The sequence below is a fragment of the Chrysemys picta genome, chromosome 9 (genome assembly GCF_011386835.1).
Source record: "Chrysemys picta bellii isolate R12L10 chromosome 9, ASM1138683v2, whole genome shotgun sequence".
Classification (NCBI taxonomy): Eukaryota; Metazoa; Chordata; order Testudines; family Emydidae; genus Chrysemys; species Chrysemys picta.
In genome coordinates this window covers 93,170,551-93,190,788 of record NC_088799.1, presented here as the reverse complement: position 1 = coordinate 93,190,788, position 20,238 = coordinate 93,170,551, and the positions used below count along the sequence as shown (strand labels likewise).

The 20,238-nt window shown below is 41.1% G+C and overlaps 2 protein-coding genes across 5 annotated transcripts in view; both read right to left on the bottom strand.

The window, feature by feature from the left end:
• Positions 1 to 8,661, bottom strand: part of RNF128 (ring finger protein 128) — a 70,754-nt gene extending 62,093 nt beyond the window's left edge. The window contains exons 1-2 of one of the 2 annotated variants that reach the window (XM_065556704.1): positions 8,016 to 8,661; positions 6,615 to 6,949 (exon numbers count right to left, since the gene is read on the bottom strand). In XM_065556704.1, coding sequence (XP_065412776.1) covers positions 6,615 to 6,828 — 214 coding nt within the window. In that variant the 5' untranslated portion in view covers positions 6,829 to 6,949; positions 8,016 to 8,661. Of the gene's footprint in view, positions 1 to 6,614; positions 7,177 to 8,015 lie in introns of those variants that run through there. The other variant, XM_005298977.5, reaches the window with a different exon arrangement.
• Positions 8,662 to 8,823: 162 nt separating this feature from the next.
• RADX (RPA1 related single stranded DNA binding protein, X-linked) overlaps positions 8,824 to 20,238 on the bottom strand; it is a 34,924-nt gene continuing 23,509 nt past the window's right edge. The window contains exons 12-14 of one of the 3 annotated variants that reach the window (XM_065556695.1): positions 19,398 to 19,697; positions 13,731 to 13,913; positions 8,824 to 11,154 (exon numbers count right to left, since the gene is read on the bottom strand). In XM_065556695.1, coding sequence (XP_065412767.1) covers positions 11,009 to 11,154; positions 13,731 to 13,913; positions 19,398 to 19,697 — 629 coding nt within the window. In that variant the 3' untranslated portion in view covers positions 8,824 to 11,008. Of the gene's footprint in view, positions 11,155 to 13,730; positions 13,914 to 16,219; positions 16,331 to 17,846; positions 17,891 to 19,397; positions 19,698 to 20,238 lie in introns of those variants that run through there. The other 2 variants (XM_065556696.1, XM_065556697.1) reach the window with 2 other exon arrangements.

Sequence of the window (20,238 nt, the reverse complement as noted above, 5' to 3'; positions counted from 1 at the left end):
AGAGATTAGCCTTTGAGACTGCAGAACTGTTCTGAATACAAAGTTTGAGGGGGGGGGGGAGGGAGAAAAATCAACACCAACTTTTTCAAGTACGATTGTAGATTAGGCAAACTGTGTGAATTGAGGGAAATGTACTGCTGCTAAATATGTACCATAAGTCTGCCAGAGTGTGATTTACTTTATTAGCATGGAACGCATTAACCACTAAAACATTTAGTTTTCATAGACTGAGGCTTAATGTATCTGCCACAGCAAAACATTTCAGAACACAGAATGCCTGTACATATTTGAATGAATTCAGAAATGAGCAATAAAAATGATCTGATTTCCTGTTCTATATACCTGTGTCCTCCAGCCTACTATTCTATTTTGAAAATGAAAAGGTTCTTTGTAAAAATAACTGAAAAGATAATCACAAGAGCTTAGCACCCTCTGCTGGTCCCTGTTCACAATGCAGAAGTGTTGTCCATAAACAACTATTAATGCTAGTTGAATTTCATGGAGTTGTTCTGCAGCCGAGTGGTATGATCTTGTAAGTCTATTTTGCCCCGACTTACAAAGAAATGCTTTTATCTTTTTTACTTAAGTAGCAGCATCCTGCTTAAATCCTGGTATGCTCCTCATCACCTACTCAAAGCAAAAGCATGAGAATGACTCCATAGCCTAGTGGTTAGAGCACTCAGCCAAGATGAAAGAGACTCAGGCTACAGTTCCCACGCTCCAATGATTCTTTCATTATTTATCCACAGTACAACAGCTTCAGAGACTGAGGGACTGCGTATATCAGAATACCCCATCTCCCAGTGGTTAGAGCACTCACCTGAGACGTGACAGATCCCTGTTCAAATCCCTTCTCGCCCTAGGTAGAGGGGAGACTTGAACTGGGGATCTCCCATGAGTACCTTAACCCATGCGCTAAAAGTTATGAGGGAAGTCCACGTCCCCCTGCCCCCCAGCTGTTTTGTGAAGTTCATCTATTAGGCACACTTCTGAGTTAGGTGGCCAAACGTCCATCTACCACGGATTTGTGAATCATTCTGGGGCTTAGGCAGGAGATAGGCATCCAGACACGACAGGGAGGCAGAAACATAGGTGCCTATGGAACATTTACTGTAAAACCTTAGGTGCTGACAGAGTTTAGGTGCCTACAGGATTTCAGCTGGAGTTTTGTAGATTGCAGTGGTCTCGAAACGAAGACCCTGACACCTAAAACAGAGACTTTGGCACCTAATTCCTTTTGAGCTTTGAGCCCATGGTGCCTAAGTATGGATTTAAGAACATAAAGGGAGCCATTTTTGAAAATTGTTATTACAGAAGATAACAGATTCAATGGATTGTGTTGAAAAGAGAGAGATCCCACATACTGTATATCTTTTCTAAGCTAGGGCTCAGTCCCTGTGTAACTGAATGTTAGTATAATTTTACACAAATCACATACAAAAGCTGCCTGTAGGATTTCAAGACTACACTACTAACAACATTTCCTGCTTTACAATTAGTGAGTCTGGTAATCAGACTGGGGACAGCAAAAATGCTTTCTCATTGTCTGTGTTACTATCTCCTCAATTTATGTTCCATTCTATGCATCCGAAGAAGTGGGCTGTAGCCCACGAAAGCTTATGCTCCAATAAATTTGTTAGTCTCTAAGGTGCCACAAGTACTCCTGTTCTTTTTGTGTTAATAAGCTTTTCCTTCTTAACAGCAGTGAGTGTACTGGCTTGACTTTACATCTACGTGCTCTTCCCTGTCATCCTGGCGTTGATGCCCACTGACAAATGAAATTGAGGAGGAACAGGCGGGAGCTGGCAATGGATCAGAGAGGGGAACCCCTTCCCCTCCCCACCTATTGAAATCCGTTAGCTTTGAAATATTCAGAGTGCTTTACAAGGGGCAGGATTTTACTGGTACCTGTTTCAGTTAGTGAGTCCCTCAGCAGACCATACATACGCTATGGCACTTTCTGTAGCACGGGAGACGTATTCTACCATAAACTCCATTAACTTATTGGAAAAGTCAGTGGGATGTAAGAGAAGGAGGAACTGAAAACCAGCAGCAGAGGTCTAATAAATAAATGAGTAATTCTAATAAACAATTCTTCTCAGAGGCCAGTCACAATGCACAGTAACAGTAAAGGAATCACAAAAGCTGATTTTTGGTAAACAGTTTGGTGTTGGTATCCTATTGATTACTTTAGAGGTTGATGTTCTTTACTTATCCATGAACAGGTACATATCACAGCAGCAGTGTAAGCATCCTCACACTGTCATGCCACTAAGATTTAATGCTGACCTGAAGAGATCACCTGAGGGCTAAGAGAGTAGATTACCCTTCATGCCCATGCAGTCCTTTAGGTCTCATCATTGCTGGCCATTTCAATAAAGGGTTTTTTCCCTTTTTTTTTTTAATAGATAACTGCCCACTGGGAATTGGAAGGAGAGCAGCATCTTATTTCATACAAGCCAACAGCCAGCGACGGGTCTTGGCACTGACAACACAGGATACTTTTTGGTTTTGATTTTTGTTTTGGAAGGAGGAGTTCTTTAATTTCATTTCGAAATACATGTTATCTACACACACAACGAGGGAAAGGAACTAGATGTAAAGTATACAGAAAGAAAAGCATCTCCTAAGTTGATGTTATTGTACGTAGCCCTTGCTGTATTTAATGTTAAATTTGAAAATTACATTGATTTATAAACCTCATTATCACCACCAAATATACCTTCTTTATATGTTTCATTGAAAAGAAATGCTCCAAAAAAAATTTAAAAAAAAATCAGAACTTGTCTTCTGGAAAAGTAAATGCAATGAAGTCAGAGGGCTGTGTGGATCTCAGAGAGAATATTTTTCAGAGAGTTCTGTTGCTTTCCTGTTTTGTTATTTATTTGTATTTTTATCTCGTTTTTTAAACTACCAGAAATATTTGACTGAAAATAGGATGTGCTTTCTGCTTCATCTTACTTCAGCTCCTTTTTTCTTGCTCAGAGTCAGAGTGCTGATTGTTACATCCCAACTAGTACAGTAACTCCTCACTTAATGTTGTAGTTATGTTCCTGAAAAATGCGACTTTAAGCGAAACGATGTTAAGCAAATCCAATTTCTCCATAAGAATTAATGTAAATTAGAGGATTAGGTTCCAGGGAAATTTTTTTCACCAGACAAAAGACTAATTTTAAATAATATATATATATACACACACACACACACACACACACACACACAGTATAAGTTTTAAACAAACAATTTAATACTGGTACACAATGATGATGATTGTGAAGCTTGGTTGAGGTGGAGGAGTCAGAGGGTGGGATATTTCCCTTCCTGCTAAATGAAGAACTAGCAATTGGCTGAGCCCTCAAGGGTTAATTCTCTCACTCTACAAGGCAGCAGGAATGGAGGGAGATATGCACATTTCCCCTTTAACTACACTGCCTTGTTAATTAGATCAGCTTGCTGAGACTGCAGCTGCTGTAAGCTCCCTCTGTCCTGAGCCCTGGTGTGTCCCCCCTGCTCTATGGAAGATGGGGTAAGCGGGGAGCAGGGGGGAGGGGGACACCCTGACTTTAGACCCCCTCTTCCTTCCATCCCCCCCTCCCACAGCAAGCAGGAGTCTCAGGGAGCAGCTCCAAGGCAGAGGGCAGGAGCAGCACATGGCAGTGGGGGGAGGGACAGCTGCAATTGCTAGCCTGCTGGGCAGCTGCTGCGCAGGGAACTTAGGGGAGCGGGGAGCTGATATGGGGGGTGCCCGTCCACCCTGGTTCCAAGCCTCCACCAGCAAGCTGCAATGGGCTGCTCTTCCTGCAAGCAGTAGACAAAGCAGGCGGCTGCCAAACAACATTAGAAGGGAGCATTGCACAACTTTAAACGAGCATGTTCCCTAATTGATCAGCAACGTAACGACGTTAACCGGGAAACTTTAAGTGAGGAGTTACTGTACTGTATCTGAATGAGGATTGTCTCTGGGAAATGCTCCATGCTCAGACCTCCCCATGGATTTAAATGGAAATGCCACTCAAAGGGCATGTCTACACTTACCTCTGGAGCGATCGATCCAGTGGGTGTCGATTTATCGCGGCTAGTGAAGACGCGATAAATTGACCACCAAGTGCTCTCCCGTTGTCTCCAGTACTCCACCGGAGCGAGAAGCATAGGCGGAGTTGACGGGGGAGCGTCAGCAGTCGACCTACCGCAGTGAAGACACCGCGGTAAGCAGGTCTAAGTACGTCGACTTCAGCTATGCTATTTTCGTAGCTGAAGTGGCGTAACTTAGACCGACTTAGCTTGCCCCACTTCCCCCCACCCTAGTGTAGACCAGACCAAAGAGTGCTTCAGAGATTCTGGCTGGCAAATCTAGCTTTTGATTTCACTTCATCTGAATTAGCTCATTTGGCCACTTGGGGTTTCTATTGTTCCATTAGAAATTGAGCAGAAGACCTTATCTACAGCTAAACACAATATATTTTTCTTACAGATAGACAAGTCAACAATCTCCAAAATAAATAAATAAATAAAATAAAACATAAAATAAAATAAAGCCCTACGAGATCCTTGATATCAATACCAGCCAGTTTTTCTAGATTGTTTAGATAAATCACTTTCCCCTAACAATACAAAAGAAAATCTTCAGTTAATTGGCCATATTTTCACGTTAGGTAAAATATTTTAAATTCCAACTGTAAACACTACCCATCATAATATTAGTAGATTGTAAGGCAATTATATACTGCATTATAAATATACACCTCTATCTCGATATAACACTGTCCTCGGGAGCCAAAAAATCTTACTGCGTTATAGGTGAAACTGCATTATATTGAACTTGCTTTGATCCACCGGAGTGCGCAGCCCCGCCCCCCCGGAGCGCTGCTTTACCGCGTTATATCCGAATTCGTGTTATTTCGGGTCGCGTTATATCGAGGTAGCGGTGTATATTATGTAATTTGCTTCCAACATCATATACAATTAATCTTCTATCGTATGACTATACAATACTTATGCCGAGGAGAGCACTTCTCCCATAGGTGTAAGTATTGCACCTCCCCAAGAGATGGTAGCTGTGTCGACAGAAGCCCTCCCATTGACATAGTGATGTCTACACTGAGGGTTACGTCAGCATAACGATGTCGCTCGGGATATGGATTTTCCACACCTCTGAGAGACGCAATTATACTGACATAAGGTTTGTCGTGTAAGCGACGCCTTAGAAACAATCTAATGGAAGTAGTACATTCTTCACATGAATTAGATTATCAAAACATCCCATCTATAAAAGTGTCTGACGACAAAATCTAGACACAAACAGGACCTGATGCAAATCTTTCTGAAATCAATGGAAAGGTTCCCATCCGATCCAGGTGGTACTCCTGAGGGCATTCTGAGCCAAAAAATTTAAAATTCTGCACACAATATTTTAAAATTCTGCAAATTTTATTTGCCAAAAAAAATGTGGAGGGTCCAGCATGGTGTTGGGGAGCACAGGCCACTGGCTGCAGAGGTGGGAGATCACTGTGTAGCTCCCCCTCCCCCTTGGGACACAGACTGACCCAACCCTGACAGTGCAAGGACCTGGCCTGCCCCAGAAACACCTCAAGGCCCTGCCCCTCTATGTGGACAGGCAGGCTCAACAAGGCAGGATCCAAGTGTGGAGGAGCTTAATGTGGGGGGTATCCAGGTGTAGGTTGAGAGGGTTCTGTGTGGGGCAATCTGGGTGCTGGAGACTCAGTGGGGGGATCTGGGTGCAGGTGGCTCATCAGGATGGTCCAGGTGCAGGGGGAGTGGGGGGGGGGTTCTGAGTGAGGCTCGGTGGGAGGGTCTGGGTGTGAAGGAGTCTGGATGCACGGGGATTGGGAGGATGGGGGAGCAGCTCCTTGTACAGAGATCCCTCCCTCTGCGGCTGAGGGGCAATGGGTGCAGGAAGCACGGGGGTGGGAGGTGTTTGCAGAGCTTCCTGCAGCCAGGGGAGAAATCTGGGGGATGGGTCTGACCTGGCCCCAGATGCCATGCAGGTGAAGAAGTAACCCCGTCCTCTCCAACCCAGCTGGTACTAGTAGCTGAGGTCGGTACAGGGTAGGAGCCACCAGTCAGGTCTTCCCCTGCCCCACAGTGATTTACCTCTCTGCCGGCTGCCCTGGGTACCCGAAACATACTGCTGGGGAGGGTCACATGATTGCTCTTGTGACTTCCCTTTGCTTCCCTGTCTGAAAGTCATTTTTCTGTCGGAACCAAAGAAATCTGCAGAGGACATAAATTCTGTGCATGTGCAGTGGTGCAGGATTCCCCCCGGAGTAGGGTGGCTTTGGATGATATTGTTAGTCCTCAGAAGAGAGCATACAAACTTAGTGAAATCTATCAAAATGCAAGAGTCCTGGTGCCACAAACCCTTACTTAATGGGACTCTTTGGGTAAATAAGAAAGGCCAAGTTTTGCAAGTAAGGACTTGCAGGGATTGGGTCCCAAAAACTTGCCCATAAAAGTAGCAACCAACCAACACAAAAACAAAAGATAAACACATAAAATACTTTCAACATGTCATGTCAGGTTGCCTTCAGTGGAAATGGCATATTGAACTGGACAGAAATCAGCAGGCTCCCAGAGTTGATTATTGTAGTACTCACCAGAGTGCGCCATAGGGATGGGATAACCGCCACTCTCCGGGGCATTGTAGATCACAACAGCTTCAGCACCCTTTTTGGCTGCCAGTTTAATCTTTTCTGAAAATCTGCAATTGCCTCTTTCAATCAACGCAATCCATGGTGCTTCCGTGACAGTGAACTCCGTGTTAGAATCACAGGCTTGACGGTTAGATTTAGGAATGCCCACCAGCCCCATTGCCGTACCCAGAGGAGAGTTTGCTCCATACACGCCACATTCACAATGCTCGGTCACAGTGCTGTTGCTAGTAGTGTTGACATAGAATAGAGTCACATAGGCTGGAACGGTCTCTGCAGCTCTGAATAAAATAGCAACAACAAGGAGGCAGGAATAGCTGTACTTATTCTCCTTCTTCATTGCTTATTAATTGAAGCATAACATTTAAGATGTCTATAGATATTTTCAACTAACAATGACCACTGTTAGTCCATCACTTCCCTAAACAGTTTGAAATTTCAAGCCAAAGTAGGTAACTGACACCACCCACAGAAATATAAGTCCTCAGTGCGTCAGCTCTATTACAACGAGCTTATCCAGGGGAAAAATCCCCACACCTGGTTACCGTTACTATGGGTGCCTGTAAATGTAAACTTTGGCCCCATATTCCTGCCACTCCTTATGGTCCATCAGCTTTTTCCCTTTCTCTACAGATTTCCATCTGTATCTTGGTGGCACTTTGTAAGTGATTGCATCAGCCCCTGAGCAGTAGCCAGAGGAGAGTTTAATTCATACAGGCCACATTCACATCCAGGATAGGCTCCTATTTAGTCTGAAATGCCACTTGCAAGGGGTCAGAAAATTTTCTTCCCTTCAAGGATATAACAGAGTGAGCTCGCTTCAAAACAATCTGAGACTCTCATTAAAAATAAGATTTAACAAAGAAAGGGTCTGCATAACTTTTCTAATCTTATATAGTGGAAGAATTAAGTGAGATAGAATTAATCCAAGATGCACCTAAGGCCATGTCTATACTAGCGAGCTCGTGTAGCTGTTCTATGCAGATGGGAGAGAGCTCTCCCACCAACGTAGTGCTGTCCACACCCATGCTTCTGTCAATGAAACTTATGTCACTAAGAGGGGTGTTTTTTCACACCCCTGAGTGACATAAGTTATACTGACAAAAGTGCAAGTGTAGACATAGCCTTAGTCTTGCATTTCTCCCTTTCTCCCTGTCCAAGATACAGGGCTTGTCTATATTAAAAACCTGATACTAGTATAACTGGATTAATTTAAAAAAAAAAGGTGGGGGAAGTCAATTTAGTTGCAGCAGTGCAGATAACCAATGTAGATGTACTGGAACCAATTTTAAAAAATCGCTTATTCCTCCTTTAAACCACAATTTCTCTCTCACATCCTTGTCATACCTTATAATTTTTTTGTGTGTCTTGCTTTTTTCATCATATCAGACTCCACTTCCCAATACGGTGTGCTCCAGGGTTTGTCTCTTAGTACTATGGCTAGTCAAAGTTCCCATTTTCCAGTTCCACTCTCAGGGAGTATTCGCCTGCCAATTCTGACCTCAGATAAATCTACGTAACTCCCTTTGAAGCCAATAGGGGATGGAGAAGTACTACATGTATAATGGAGGGCAGAATCCAGTGGCAGCTCCAGGTACCCGCGCTCCAAGCGTGTGCCTGGGCCGGCGAGCCACGGGAGGACAGGGGGGTGCGGCCTGCCAGTCGCTGTGAGGATTCGGTGGCGGGTATGCCGAATCCACGGGACCGGCGGACCTCCCGCAGGCATGCCGCCGAAGGCAGCCTGCCTGCCGTGCTTGGGGCGGCAAAAAAGCTAGAGCCGCCCCTGGCAGAATCAATGCCACGCACCCACTCAAATCATATGAATTACAACAAGCAGTTATGTATATATCCCTGTGCTTTCCAAAGGGGATTGCCTCCATCATGGGAAAATGCACGTATAAACGGATTTTAAAAGTGCTTTCTTCGAAGAGTGGTCTATTGGAAAATGAAGGCAATGAAACCAGAGGAAAACAGATGAATCCACTGGAACCCACTGCAAAAAAAAAAAAAAGTTTAGTGTTGCAGGCCCAGAATGGCTGCAATACTGGATGCCTTGCATACTTTAAGGCAAGCTAGACCTAAAATTTTGTTGTAAAAATCCTTGGATTATGCAGCACTCTGGTGGAAATTCTTGAAGTTCTGCAACAGCTTCAGATACATTTAAAAAACAGATTGTTTTATTCAATTATACATCAACATGAAATAAATACAGAAGCCTTTGTATTATTTGTTATTTCTTTTACTTAAGCTGTCCTCATTTTCAATATCCCACAGACTGTAATCTAATTTTCAGAGTTAACCTCACACAAATAAATTTGAGCAGTTTACACCTGTTAGAGCTATTGTTTCAGGCTCTCTGCATAGTCAGGCAAACATCACTCCGCTGGTTTACACTCAACTGTCCGTTCTGTGGTTTTCTTTGAAACTACAATGGGTAGAAACATTTATAAAAAGAAAATAAGAGCTAAGATTCTGGAATACAATTCTCTGACAAGGTGTGAATTCCAGGGTTAGGGAATGCACAAGGCTTTGGTAACATTCCACCTCTGCAATGGCTGTATTCCAGTGGTGGATGAGTGATCCCTTTAGTCTGAAAATATTTTACAAAGCCCTGTTCTTGAGAATGAGAGGCATAACACAATGTTATGATGTTTATCAACAGGACCTTAGTTTCTTAGCATTTTTCATCTTACAGTTAGCCGCACTTCATGAAACAAAGGAGTGAATGGATTCTTTGCAAAGAATGGAATTTACCCATTTTTGCCAGTATATATTATATATTCTTTTTTTGTGCTGTCTTTTGATACATTTCAAATAGCACAGATATAAAATAAAATAGTATATACTTTAAAGACCACCGAGTCTACATAATTTTGAATTTGCTTTTAAGATTTAAGACAGCAAGCATCAAGGGCTAACAACAATGTTAAGTATACACTGCTATGCAGTGAGGCAAAGCAGGCAGAGCCGTTGCTGGGTTTTACTACATGTAATGGGAGCACTGAGAAATAAAAGGAAGAGGGCTGAGTGACTAGAACAAATAATAAAATATGGTAACTCTGTACAAGTGCCTGTGTCATTTCTATTACAAAAACATAATTACCTTACAAATTTGATCTTGAAATGCTGGTTTCCTTAAAATTAAGCTTCTACCTGAGGTATATCTACTTTAAAATATCTGCTGGCATAGTCAGCATGGCTCAGTTTGGAATAGCAAGTACGGGTGCCAGACTCTCTTATTAGACCCTGGAGCCTATACCATATCATACATTTAAATACAAAATACAGTACATAAAGGACAAATGTTTTATCGTATTAACTTTCACTTACCAAGACATTTACATTAATATTCTTCTACTAATAAAATGTAAGACACACCAAAACTTTACTGGATATCTATGCAGAAGCACAGAATGACATTCTAAGTGAACAGACAACATTCAAACTTTGGCTCTGTATCCAATAATGCTTCTAGAAAATCTAACACAAATAATGCAGAGAAGTGCCTTGTTTTTCAATTAATTCAGTGTTATGGAGCAGAACTGAAAGCACTTAAAACTGAAGGATTCCATTCACAGGACATTCTGTGGCTTCCATTCACAATTTGTCACTGGCTGGCCAAACTTTTCCCCACCAACAGCCAATGCGTCTCTTAAACTGTCCAGAGGGACCCTTCTGTAAAGCAGAAGATAGTTCTCAATCTATTGAAATTAAGTCTTTTGGCTCTAGTGAAACTACAAACAAGGGAACAAGTGAGGTGGCAAGTTTCTGTGATGCAGCCATGGTTTTCTCTAGGAACTGGGCTGAGACCACCATTTTATTTCACATGACCATCCTGACGAGCTGTCAGATGGCAATGATTTTAGGTTCCTACCAACTAGAGACACCGTCACATAAGTGACTTAAGGCCAAATTCTTCCCATGCATATATGCAGGCAACTCTCACTGACAGAGGGCAGAATTTGGCTGTACATTCTATTCCCCATCCAGTCTCTTTGCTTAATGATGGAACACGTACAAAACACCTGCCACTTGGGAGCCGCCTGCAGCACTCAATGCATTACACTAAAGCAATAGAGGTATAAAAAGAATTAGCACTCTGCCATATTTATAATACTCTGCTCCAGAGCCTTCAGATATAAAGGCAATGAACCTTCCTTCTCAATTGCGTTGAATACCATTACAATTGCTCTGTCAAAACACATCATAACACTGGATAGGCTTGGCTCTATACGCTCTAGAAAGTGGCGAAATGCAGAGGGTGTATCATAAGTTACTAAAGTTTTATTTCCCTCCCCTCCAACAATACATGGATAATGTCAATAAAACAAGCTATTAAATTACGCAAGGTTCACCACAGCAGTCTCCATTATCTTATATATTTTGTTCAGGAAAACTTCCACTTTATCTTCTTCTAAACGACAGATGTCCAGGATACAGATGACATGTTGTCTGTCTAGGTCAACTGCCGCTTTTACAATTTCATCTAGAAGCCAAACACAGATAGTTCGTGTGTGTGTGTGTGTGTGTGTGTAGCAAAACATATTTAACTAGCATTTTGTTTTACATGCAGTAAGCTGTACATGTTCACCTAGGATAAAAGACAGTTACCTTTCCCGTAACTGGTGTACTTCGAGATGCGTTGCTCATGCCCATTCCATAATAGGTGGGTGTGCGCGCCACATGCATCGGTGCCGGAAGTTTTTTCCTCAGCAGTATCTGTAGGGGACCGGCTCTGGCGCCCTCTGGAGTGGCATCCGCATGGCATGGTATAAGGTGCACCGCCGGCTCCCGCCACCCTCAGTTCCTTCTTGCCGGAAACTCCGACAGTGGGGAAGGACGGCGGGTTGTGGAATGGACATGAGCAACTTCTCGGAGAACACCAATTATGGAAAAGGTAACTCTCTTTTCTTCTTCGAGTGCTTGCTCATGTCCGTTCCATAACCCGCCCTCCTTCCCCACTGTCGGAGTTTCCGGCAAGAAGGAACTGAGGGTGGGGGGAGCCGGCGGTGCCCCTTATACCGTCCGTTATTAGATGACTCCAAAGCAGTACCCCGGAGGTAGGCAGGAGTTCATGGACATGTAGATTGCAACACAACTCTGCCAAACCCAGCGTTGTCCCTGGCCTGCTGAGTGATGGCATAATGAGCTGTAAACAGAGGACCACATTGTGGCTCTACAGATGTCCTGGATAGGGATGTGTGCCAGGAAAACCGCCGAAGACATCCCTTGATCGATGCCCCCGGTGCGGCGAGTGAAGAGGTCTCAGCTGAGCCTGCCCCTCTAGTCCTGAGGTGTGACGGCTTCGGATGGGCGAGCAATGGCGGGACATCCCTCTTGATGGGGAATGGTGCCGCTGAGACGGACACACACGTATAGGTCCCAATGTGGATTTTCCCCGAGACTGGGGTACCGCAGGAGCTGGTGTGGGCAGCAACAGGAGGGTCAGGATCTCCTGAGCTGCTTGAAGGGCTTTGGGCGTTGATGGCACCTGAAACTGGCCTGGGCCCGCACCGCTATCTGGAGTTGCAGGCAAAGTATGGGATGGGCTGCACCGCTCAACCTGAGCTGGGCCCCCGAGTTCCCAATGGGGGCGTTGAGCTGCCCGGCACAGGTCGTGGCTCACCACCAGCCCTCTCCTTTCCCTTACAGGAGGTAGGAGATTTCCCCGCAGTCTTTTTCGGCTTCTTCACCAGAGCCGTGGAGGGGGACCTGTGCTGGCTTGTGGACGGAGCTAGTTGAGCACTGCGCACGGAGGCCGTGGTGCTTGGTGTTGAGTCAGACAATGCTCGGTGCCGAAATGAGTGCCATCAGGAGCACTTCCATACGGATATCGCGCTCCTTCTTCGTCCTAGGTTTGAAGGACTTGCAGATATGGCACTTGTCACTTATGTGCTGGTATATGGATCACTGATGGCCATAGGCCTTTTGCAGCAATCACAGGGCTTAAAACCTGGGGACCGGGGCATGCCGTCCCATTTGGGACTAACAAAGAGTTGAGAACTACTACTAAGGGTAACTAAGAACTACTAACTATGTACAACTATATTACAGGTTTTCAAAGTTCACTAGAACTGAGAACGAAACAATGCTAGCTGAAGTAGCAGAAGTTCCAGCACCGTAACTGGCGGAAAGAAGGAACTGAGGGTGGGGGGAGCCGGCAGCGCCCCTTATACCACACCACGTGGGCGCCACTCCAGAGGGTGCCAGAGCCGGTCCCCTATGGATAATGCCGAGGGAAAAACTTCCGGCACTGGTGCATGTGGCATGCACACACACCTAATATGGAATGGACATGAGTAAGCACTCGAAGAAGAACTAGGACAATTACATGCTAGTCCATGTAAAGAAAAATTTACTATTCAAGCAGTTTGGTATAGGGCAAGCAATTAATATGGACTTAATTAAAATCAAGTGTTTCTATTTCTGATGGATAATTTTCAGCATTTACATAGCACTTTACACATTTGAAGTGTGGTACACACATTAAATCCCTCTAACATATTTTTTGTGGGCAGCCAGTACATGGAACTATAATTTAAAAGACAATTAACAGCATACAAAAACTTCAGCTTTTACTTGTTGCGAGTTGCACTAGCTGAGTGCTGGCTCCTTGAAATGCCATCAGTGAAATAGGAATGAACGATTGAAAGCTGTAGTGTTCCATTTATGGACCAGATTCTCGGCCAAATATTAAAAAACCCTGGCCTCTCCGACGGTACAATTTTGTACAAGCAAATAACTGTGGGAGCAATATAGGTAATCCAGTAGTGACTCAATGTGTGCGTAGCAGGTACTTAGATATCCAACTTCGTAGAATCCTTATTTACACCTGCTAACTTATGGGTGCAAAAAGGTAGGCCCAGTGAAGACTGGCCTGAAAAAAAGGCTTCTTGTCTACAATATCTAGTAAAGGTGTTAATTGAAAATAAACATGTATCGTATGAGAAGGGGTGCCGGATGCCTGACTTACAAGTAGGGACCTATATACAATATTAATGCTTACATTCAGAGAGAAAAAGAAAACGATAAATGAGTAATACCAATAGTAGCAATTCTTACTTGAAAGTGGAAATGTGTCATAAAGCTTTTCATTGCTAGCGGTGTCCTGCTGACACACAGAGATGCAACTCATACAGGATAATAATGTATCATTCTGAATATCTTCTATTCGAAATAAATGAGGATCTTCAGGACAAAATATAGGTGGGAAGGCAACATCGATAGCCACATCATGGTTTATCCCTGTTAAGAGAGAGAGAGAATTACCTTAGCAAAATACTTCACCTTCGGTTTGTAATAGTTTCATGCACACTGTTTATTTCTCTTCAGTAATTCTTTTACTAATTACTGCATTTAAACCCAGCTATTCCAGTCTGAACATATGCAAGTTGTCATAAGATATTCACCCATACCCCTCGTTCCTATTATGTGCTAAACAATCTCAAATAAACTAAGTTTCAGCAGAAAAATATGTACACTTACACATGCATACTATTACATATATTTGAATTGACATCATGCAATAACCATATTTTTATGAATAAGGGATTTTATAATATTTGTAGTTTCAGTATATGAAACCAATTTTTAAAGAGATTTCTTTCTCTGTCCCCATGGTGTCACTACAGGACAGAGAGTTAAGGTTGCTTGGGTGCCTTAACTGAACATATCCTGTCCATAATGTGTTTGGATTTCTTTTAAATTTAACCTTACCTGAATTTCCTAGGTTTTGAATGCTTGTACACCTCTACCCCGATATAATGCGGTCCTCTGGAGCCAAAAAAATCTTACCATGTTATAGGTGAAACAGCGTTATATCGAACTTGCTTTGATCCACCGGAGTGCGCAGCCCTGCCCCCCCGGAGCACTGCATTACCGCGTTATATCAGAATTCGTGTTATACTGGGTCGCATTATATCGAGGTAGAGGTGTAGTTACCCCAAAACCTATTATTATTTTTTGCACTCTTAAGTTACTAATACATACTCAGCCTGAACTCCAGCTTAGCAGTTTTCACCTTGAAATTTCCTTGTTTAATTATTATAAATGTAATACATGACCATGGAATAAATGCAAAGACAACTAACATCATGATACTATTAATGAACTGAAGCTATGGATGAAATTTAAATATTTAATTGTAAATGATTCAAGACCAATTCACTAGTATACATTGGCTGCTTTGTGCTACTTTGAAGCAGCAAAAAGTAGCTTAATTTACTAGCATGCAGCCATGATTAAGAGTAATGTCAGTTGGACAGGGTGGATAAAAATCAATGATTTAAAAATAAAAAAAAAATCGGATTTTTCTGATTTAAATCGGGTTTTTTTGATAAAATGCTTTTTGAGGAAAAAACCTATCTAAAGATAGTTTTAATTACGATACATTATAGCTCAAAGATATCTCATCATGGAATAGGGATTATAAATTCTAATTCTATAGTATGAGACAATATATTCATGTAATGTTTAAGACAAGTTTTGTAAATGAGTTCCAATAGTTCATGGATTAGGGACCCAATTTTATGGGGTTCCAGGGGCTTCTGTATAGATTATTTAGGTTAATCTTTCTATCTATCCAATGGGACTCAGTGCTCAGTCTAGAAGATACCATCAGAGATGCTTAGTTTTGCAGTTCTCAAACTGTGGATTTGTGTCTCCAGAGGTAACATGCTTGTTAACAGCAAAAATGTTTTAAACAAACAAACATATAGAGGTGAGAAATAACAGACGTCAATCCTATTATCCCTCTGCAAATTTGTATACACAGAGTCAATCCCTTAGCTCTCTCTAAAAGTGCAAAGTTTCAAAAAGTTCAATGAATAGAAGATTGTTGGGGGCGGAATAGATCTGGACAAGGAGAAGTCATCTGAAGATAAATGTGAGAAGGGAGAGACAGGCAGTAGAAACAAAAGTGAAACGGTTTTTGCAGCATATTCCAGAAGTCTTGAGGTCTTTCTGAGTATAGCCTTCATTGATTTGAGATCTACCATACCATTCTCTCACTAGAAGGGAAAACCTATAATGGCAGAGGGCCATAAAAGAGACCCAGTTTGGGAATATTTTAAAGAAGTTCCTCTACCTGTGGGTAAGACAGGCATGCGTGCAAAATGCAAACAGTGCAACAAAGAAATTAAAGGCCTGGTTGCCCGAATGAAATACCATCATGAGAAGTGTTCCTTCTCAGGAGGAAGCTGCGTTGAAGATGATGAAAGGAACATGTCTGAACATGCAGGATCTTCAGGTTGGTAAACTTTTTTATTTCATACTTCTTTCTTAAGGACTGCCTGTCTTCCTTTTGGATTATTCTTGAATTCTCATGTTTGAGCAAAAAATATAGTTGTTACTCTATGGTACTATCATTTTAGATGCAGTTGTGATAAAAAATAAATAACTGAAATTGGCAGATCTTCCTTTCACAATTTCACCTTTAAAGTAGTACTGAGTGTCAGTGAATGGAATGAGTAATACTAAATGAGCAGTATGGTAATAATAATTAAATAACTATATTGATTTATTTTGTTTAGGAGAATCCATCCTCAACATACGGGATTCTGAAGACTATCCACCTTCAAGATCACCATCATTTTCTATAGTTTCAGAGTTATCTGCCAATGTTTCAGTCTCATCATGTATATCACATAGCCATAGTATATCACCTGTAGCAAAAAGAAAAAAAACCTCCATCATCCAGAAACAACCATAGCTAAGTTTATGATAAGAACCAGCAGATTACAAAAAGAGGCACACCTCTACCTTGATATAACGCTACCCAATATAACACGAATTCGGATATAACGCAGTAAAGCAGTGCTCCTGGGGGGCAGGGCTGCGCACTCCGGTGGATCAAAGCAAGTTCAATATAACACGGTTTCACCTATAACACGGTAAGATTTTTTGGCTCCCAAGGACAGCGTGTAACTGATGAAAAACTTGCCCAGTTTGTTTATGTAACAAACACTCTTTTCCGTATGAATCAGAACCCACACTTCATTAACATGGTTCAGTCATTAAGACCAGGATACAGTCCACCCAACAGAGCAGATGTCGCAGGCAAATTGTTGGATAAAGTGTATGAAGGAGAAATTGAGCAGTGTGCAAAAGGTCTAGAGGGTAAAATTGCTAACTTGAGTCTTGATGGGCGGAGCAATGTCCACAATGATCCTGTTGTATGTGATTCTGTGACAACAGAAGATGGGAATGTCTTCCTTACAGAAACAACTGATACATCAGGAAATGCACACACAGCAGAATACTTACAAGAAGTAGCAATAAAAGCTATAACAAACCGTGAAAAAAAATTCAAATGCCTAGCATGCAGCTTGATCACAGACAATGCTGCAAATGTATCCAAGATGAGAAGAAATTATTTAGAAGAGAGTCCCAAGCTAATAACATACAGTTGCAGTGCTCATTTGATGCACCTCCTAGCCAAAGACTTCAGTGTTCCAGAAATAAAGGCTAGTGTTGAAATTGCAAAATACTTCCGTAACAACCACTTTGCAATAGCTGCTCTGAAAAAAGTGGGAGGAACCAAGCTAACTCTCCCACAAGACGTGCGATGGAACTCAGTAGTGGACTGTTTTGAGCATTATATCAAGAACTGGCCTAATCTGATGACAGTTTGTGAAGAACATCGTGAAAAAAAAATAGATGGCAAAGTTCTCAACATTGGGCTTAAGAGAAATGTTGAACACATGCTGAGTACCCTGAAGCCTATTTCTGTAGCCTTGAACAAAATGCAGGGAAATAGCTGTTTTATTGCTGACTCTGTTGAAATTCGGAAGAAACTGAGTGAGATCTTAAAAAATGAAATATGCAATGACAGAGTTAAATTACAAGCATTAAAAAAATGAATGGGACAAGCCCTATCTCCAGCTCATTTTCTTGCAAATCTTCTCAATACTCAGTACCAGGGTCAAACCTTCACTACTGAAGAAAAGGAGTCGGCTATGACATGCACAGCCAGCAATCATCCCTCTATAATACCAACTATAATAAACTTCAGAGCTAAGGGTGAACCATTCAAGAAATATATGTTTGCTGATGATGTTTTAAAAAAGTCAAACCAGTGAACTGGTGGAAGTCTTTTAAGCACTTGGATTCAGAGACTGTTGAAGTGATAATCTCACTTTTAACAGTAGTAGCTTCTGCCGGTGTAGAAAGAGTATTTTCTTCCTTTGGACTAATTCATTTCAAATTGAGAAACTGTTTGAGACCTGAAAAAGCAGGAAAGCTTGTTTTTCTTTTCCAGATTATAAACAGGAAAACACAGGTGAATACAACTGAGTTAGCTGCAGAAGCCAATATTTTAAGTTTCTGGTGTTGACCTGGCTGACAAAGTCAATTTAATTTTTCTGGGTTTTTTTAATATTACATTTTAACTATTTTTGTTAAAAACAATTTTAACAAAAACAAACCTGATTTTAAAAAACGTGAATATTCAACTAAATTCAAAAATTCATATGCTTGTTTTGTTAAAATATTATATGTTTGCTGTTGAAGAAAAAAATCCAGAATACATAATGTTGTTGTTTTAGTTAAATAAATCAATTTAAATGTCTGTCTAGTGATGTTCTCCTCCTAATACAGCATGGCAAGAAAATCCTCCAAATATTAATGATTAACCTGTTGAATTGGAGATAGTTCATCTCCCAATGACGTCATAAATATCTGCTTCAATTACCTTTGGTAAATGAAATAACTAAACAATCTTTCATTTTCTGATATAGCTGTAAAACTAATCTGAAAAATTTTCAAAATAAATCACTTTAAAAATGCATAGCATGTACCTTCTAAAAATGAAACCTACGTCTGTCTCTGAATTGTGAAGAGTATGTATTAAGGTTATAACAACCAACAAGAATGCACTTTTATGTAGAAATCCATGATTAAATCAAATCTTCCTGACTAGTGATTTAAATCAAATCCACCCTGAGTTGGAACCAATCCAGTTATAGATGAGGTCAAAGTAGTACTCTTGAAACGTACGTACAGTTCCCTTTACACCACTGACTCATTCAACAAACAGATCTCCAGCATATAAAATAGCTGGAGAAAAAGGGTGGAGATTGGTTATTGCTGCTAGAAAGCGACTTTCAAATTCACAATTTAAGCTAAAAAGGGGGGGAGGGGGGAGATATTTTCCACAAAAATTTAATGCTATTTTTCAAATTGCTATATTGAACAGTTTAAAGAGAGTTTGTTCTTGTTCTATTTAAAAAAAAGTAAAGAAACACCCAAAACCAAATTTTAACTTAATTTATTAAGTTAAATTAATTAATTAAATTAATTAGTTAATAAATTGTTAACTTAAATTAATTTTAAAATAGGTCTTAACTCAAATTACAAGGAAATTTGTAAATCATCAGAAAATTAATGCTGTCTTTAAAATGTGCTGTAAGTCTGGAGACTCCCTGCTTTCAGTGCAAAACTCAGCTCAGACTTAACTATGAAGTTTGGAGTGGGGTCTCCTTAATATTCTCCTTTAAAAAAATTCAGTTTGTACCTTTAACAAGATTGTATATAAAAAGAAACTCATTCATTTCCTAACTTAGCAACTGAGCATATTGCCCAAATTATACTAAAGTAGCCATTCAGCTTCACAGAAAGTTAAACAGTTCTTTGTTCAACATTGAGAATGCTAACAAACCTTACATTGCTAGGATTTCTCTCTGAAAAAAAAAAAAAAGAAAAAAAAAAATCGAACTACTAATTGTCACTTACCCAGTATCGTCACTTCATAGTGCCCAGGGCCACTGGCACTTTTAAATTCATGAATTTCTTTATTTGTTCTGTATTCTTTTGGTTTGTACACAGCTGGATGTAGATTGTATTGCTGTATAAGGAATTCTTTGTGCATATAATCAAATTTACGTGGGATGCTCTCTGGGAAAACAGTGCAGTAATGCAAGTGATCTATTAAGTTGTCTTTCACCATTGTCCACAGATCACTTTGCCAGGAATCATGAGAAGTTCTTCCCATCTCTTCTATTTCAGGTGCATCACTCACTCCTTCTTTGTCTGCTGTTATAAATACATTAAACATTTAGTTGATCAATATGCACTGACAAAACCATACCACTTCCCCAATGTATTAGGAAAAGCAAAAATTTAATAAATAGATTAATACTTAAGTCAAATGTGAAAATATAGATGGAAAAATCAAAACAAAGAATGCATAAAACATTTAGCTAAGGCTGGACTGTTAGTAAATAGGTTATTTCCAGCTAGAGTTTGAAGACCGGATTCATAAAAATAGTTATTAGTTGGAAGGTGCCATTCACTGCTTGCTTTTGGGTGGATAAGGATCAGTCACCTCCCCAGTCACTTTGTTTCACCAACACTTGGGAAGTATAAAAATGAAACAGGTACTTTATGATGCTATGCTTTACCATCTTCTGTACAATGTGTATTCATGCAATGAAGACTGTGGGCTGTTACCTTATAACAGTGGTTCTCAAACTTTTGTACTGGTGACCTCTTTCACATAGCAAGCCTTTGACTGCGACCCCCCTAATAAATTAAAAACACTTTTTTATATATTTAACACCATTATAAATGCTGG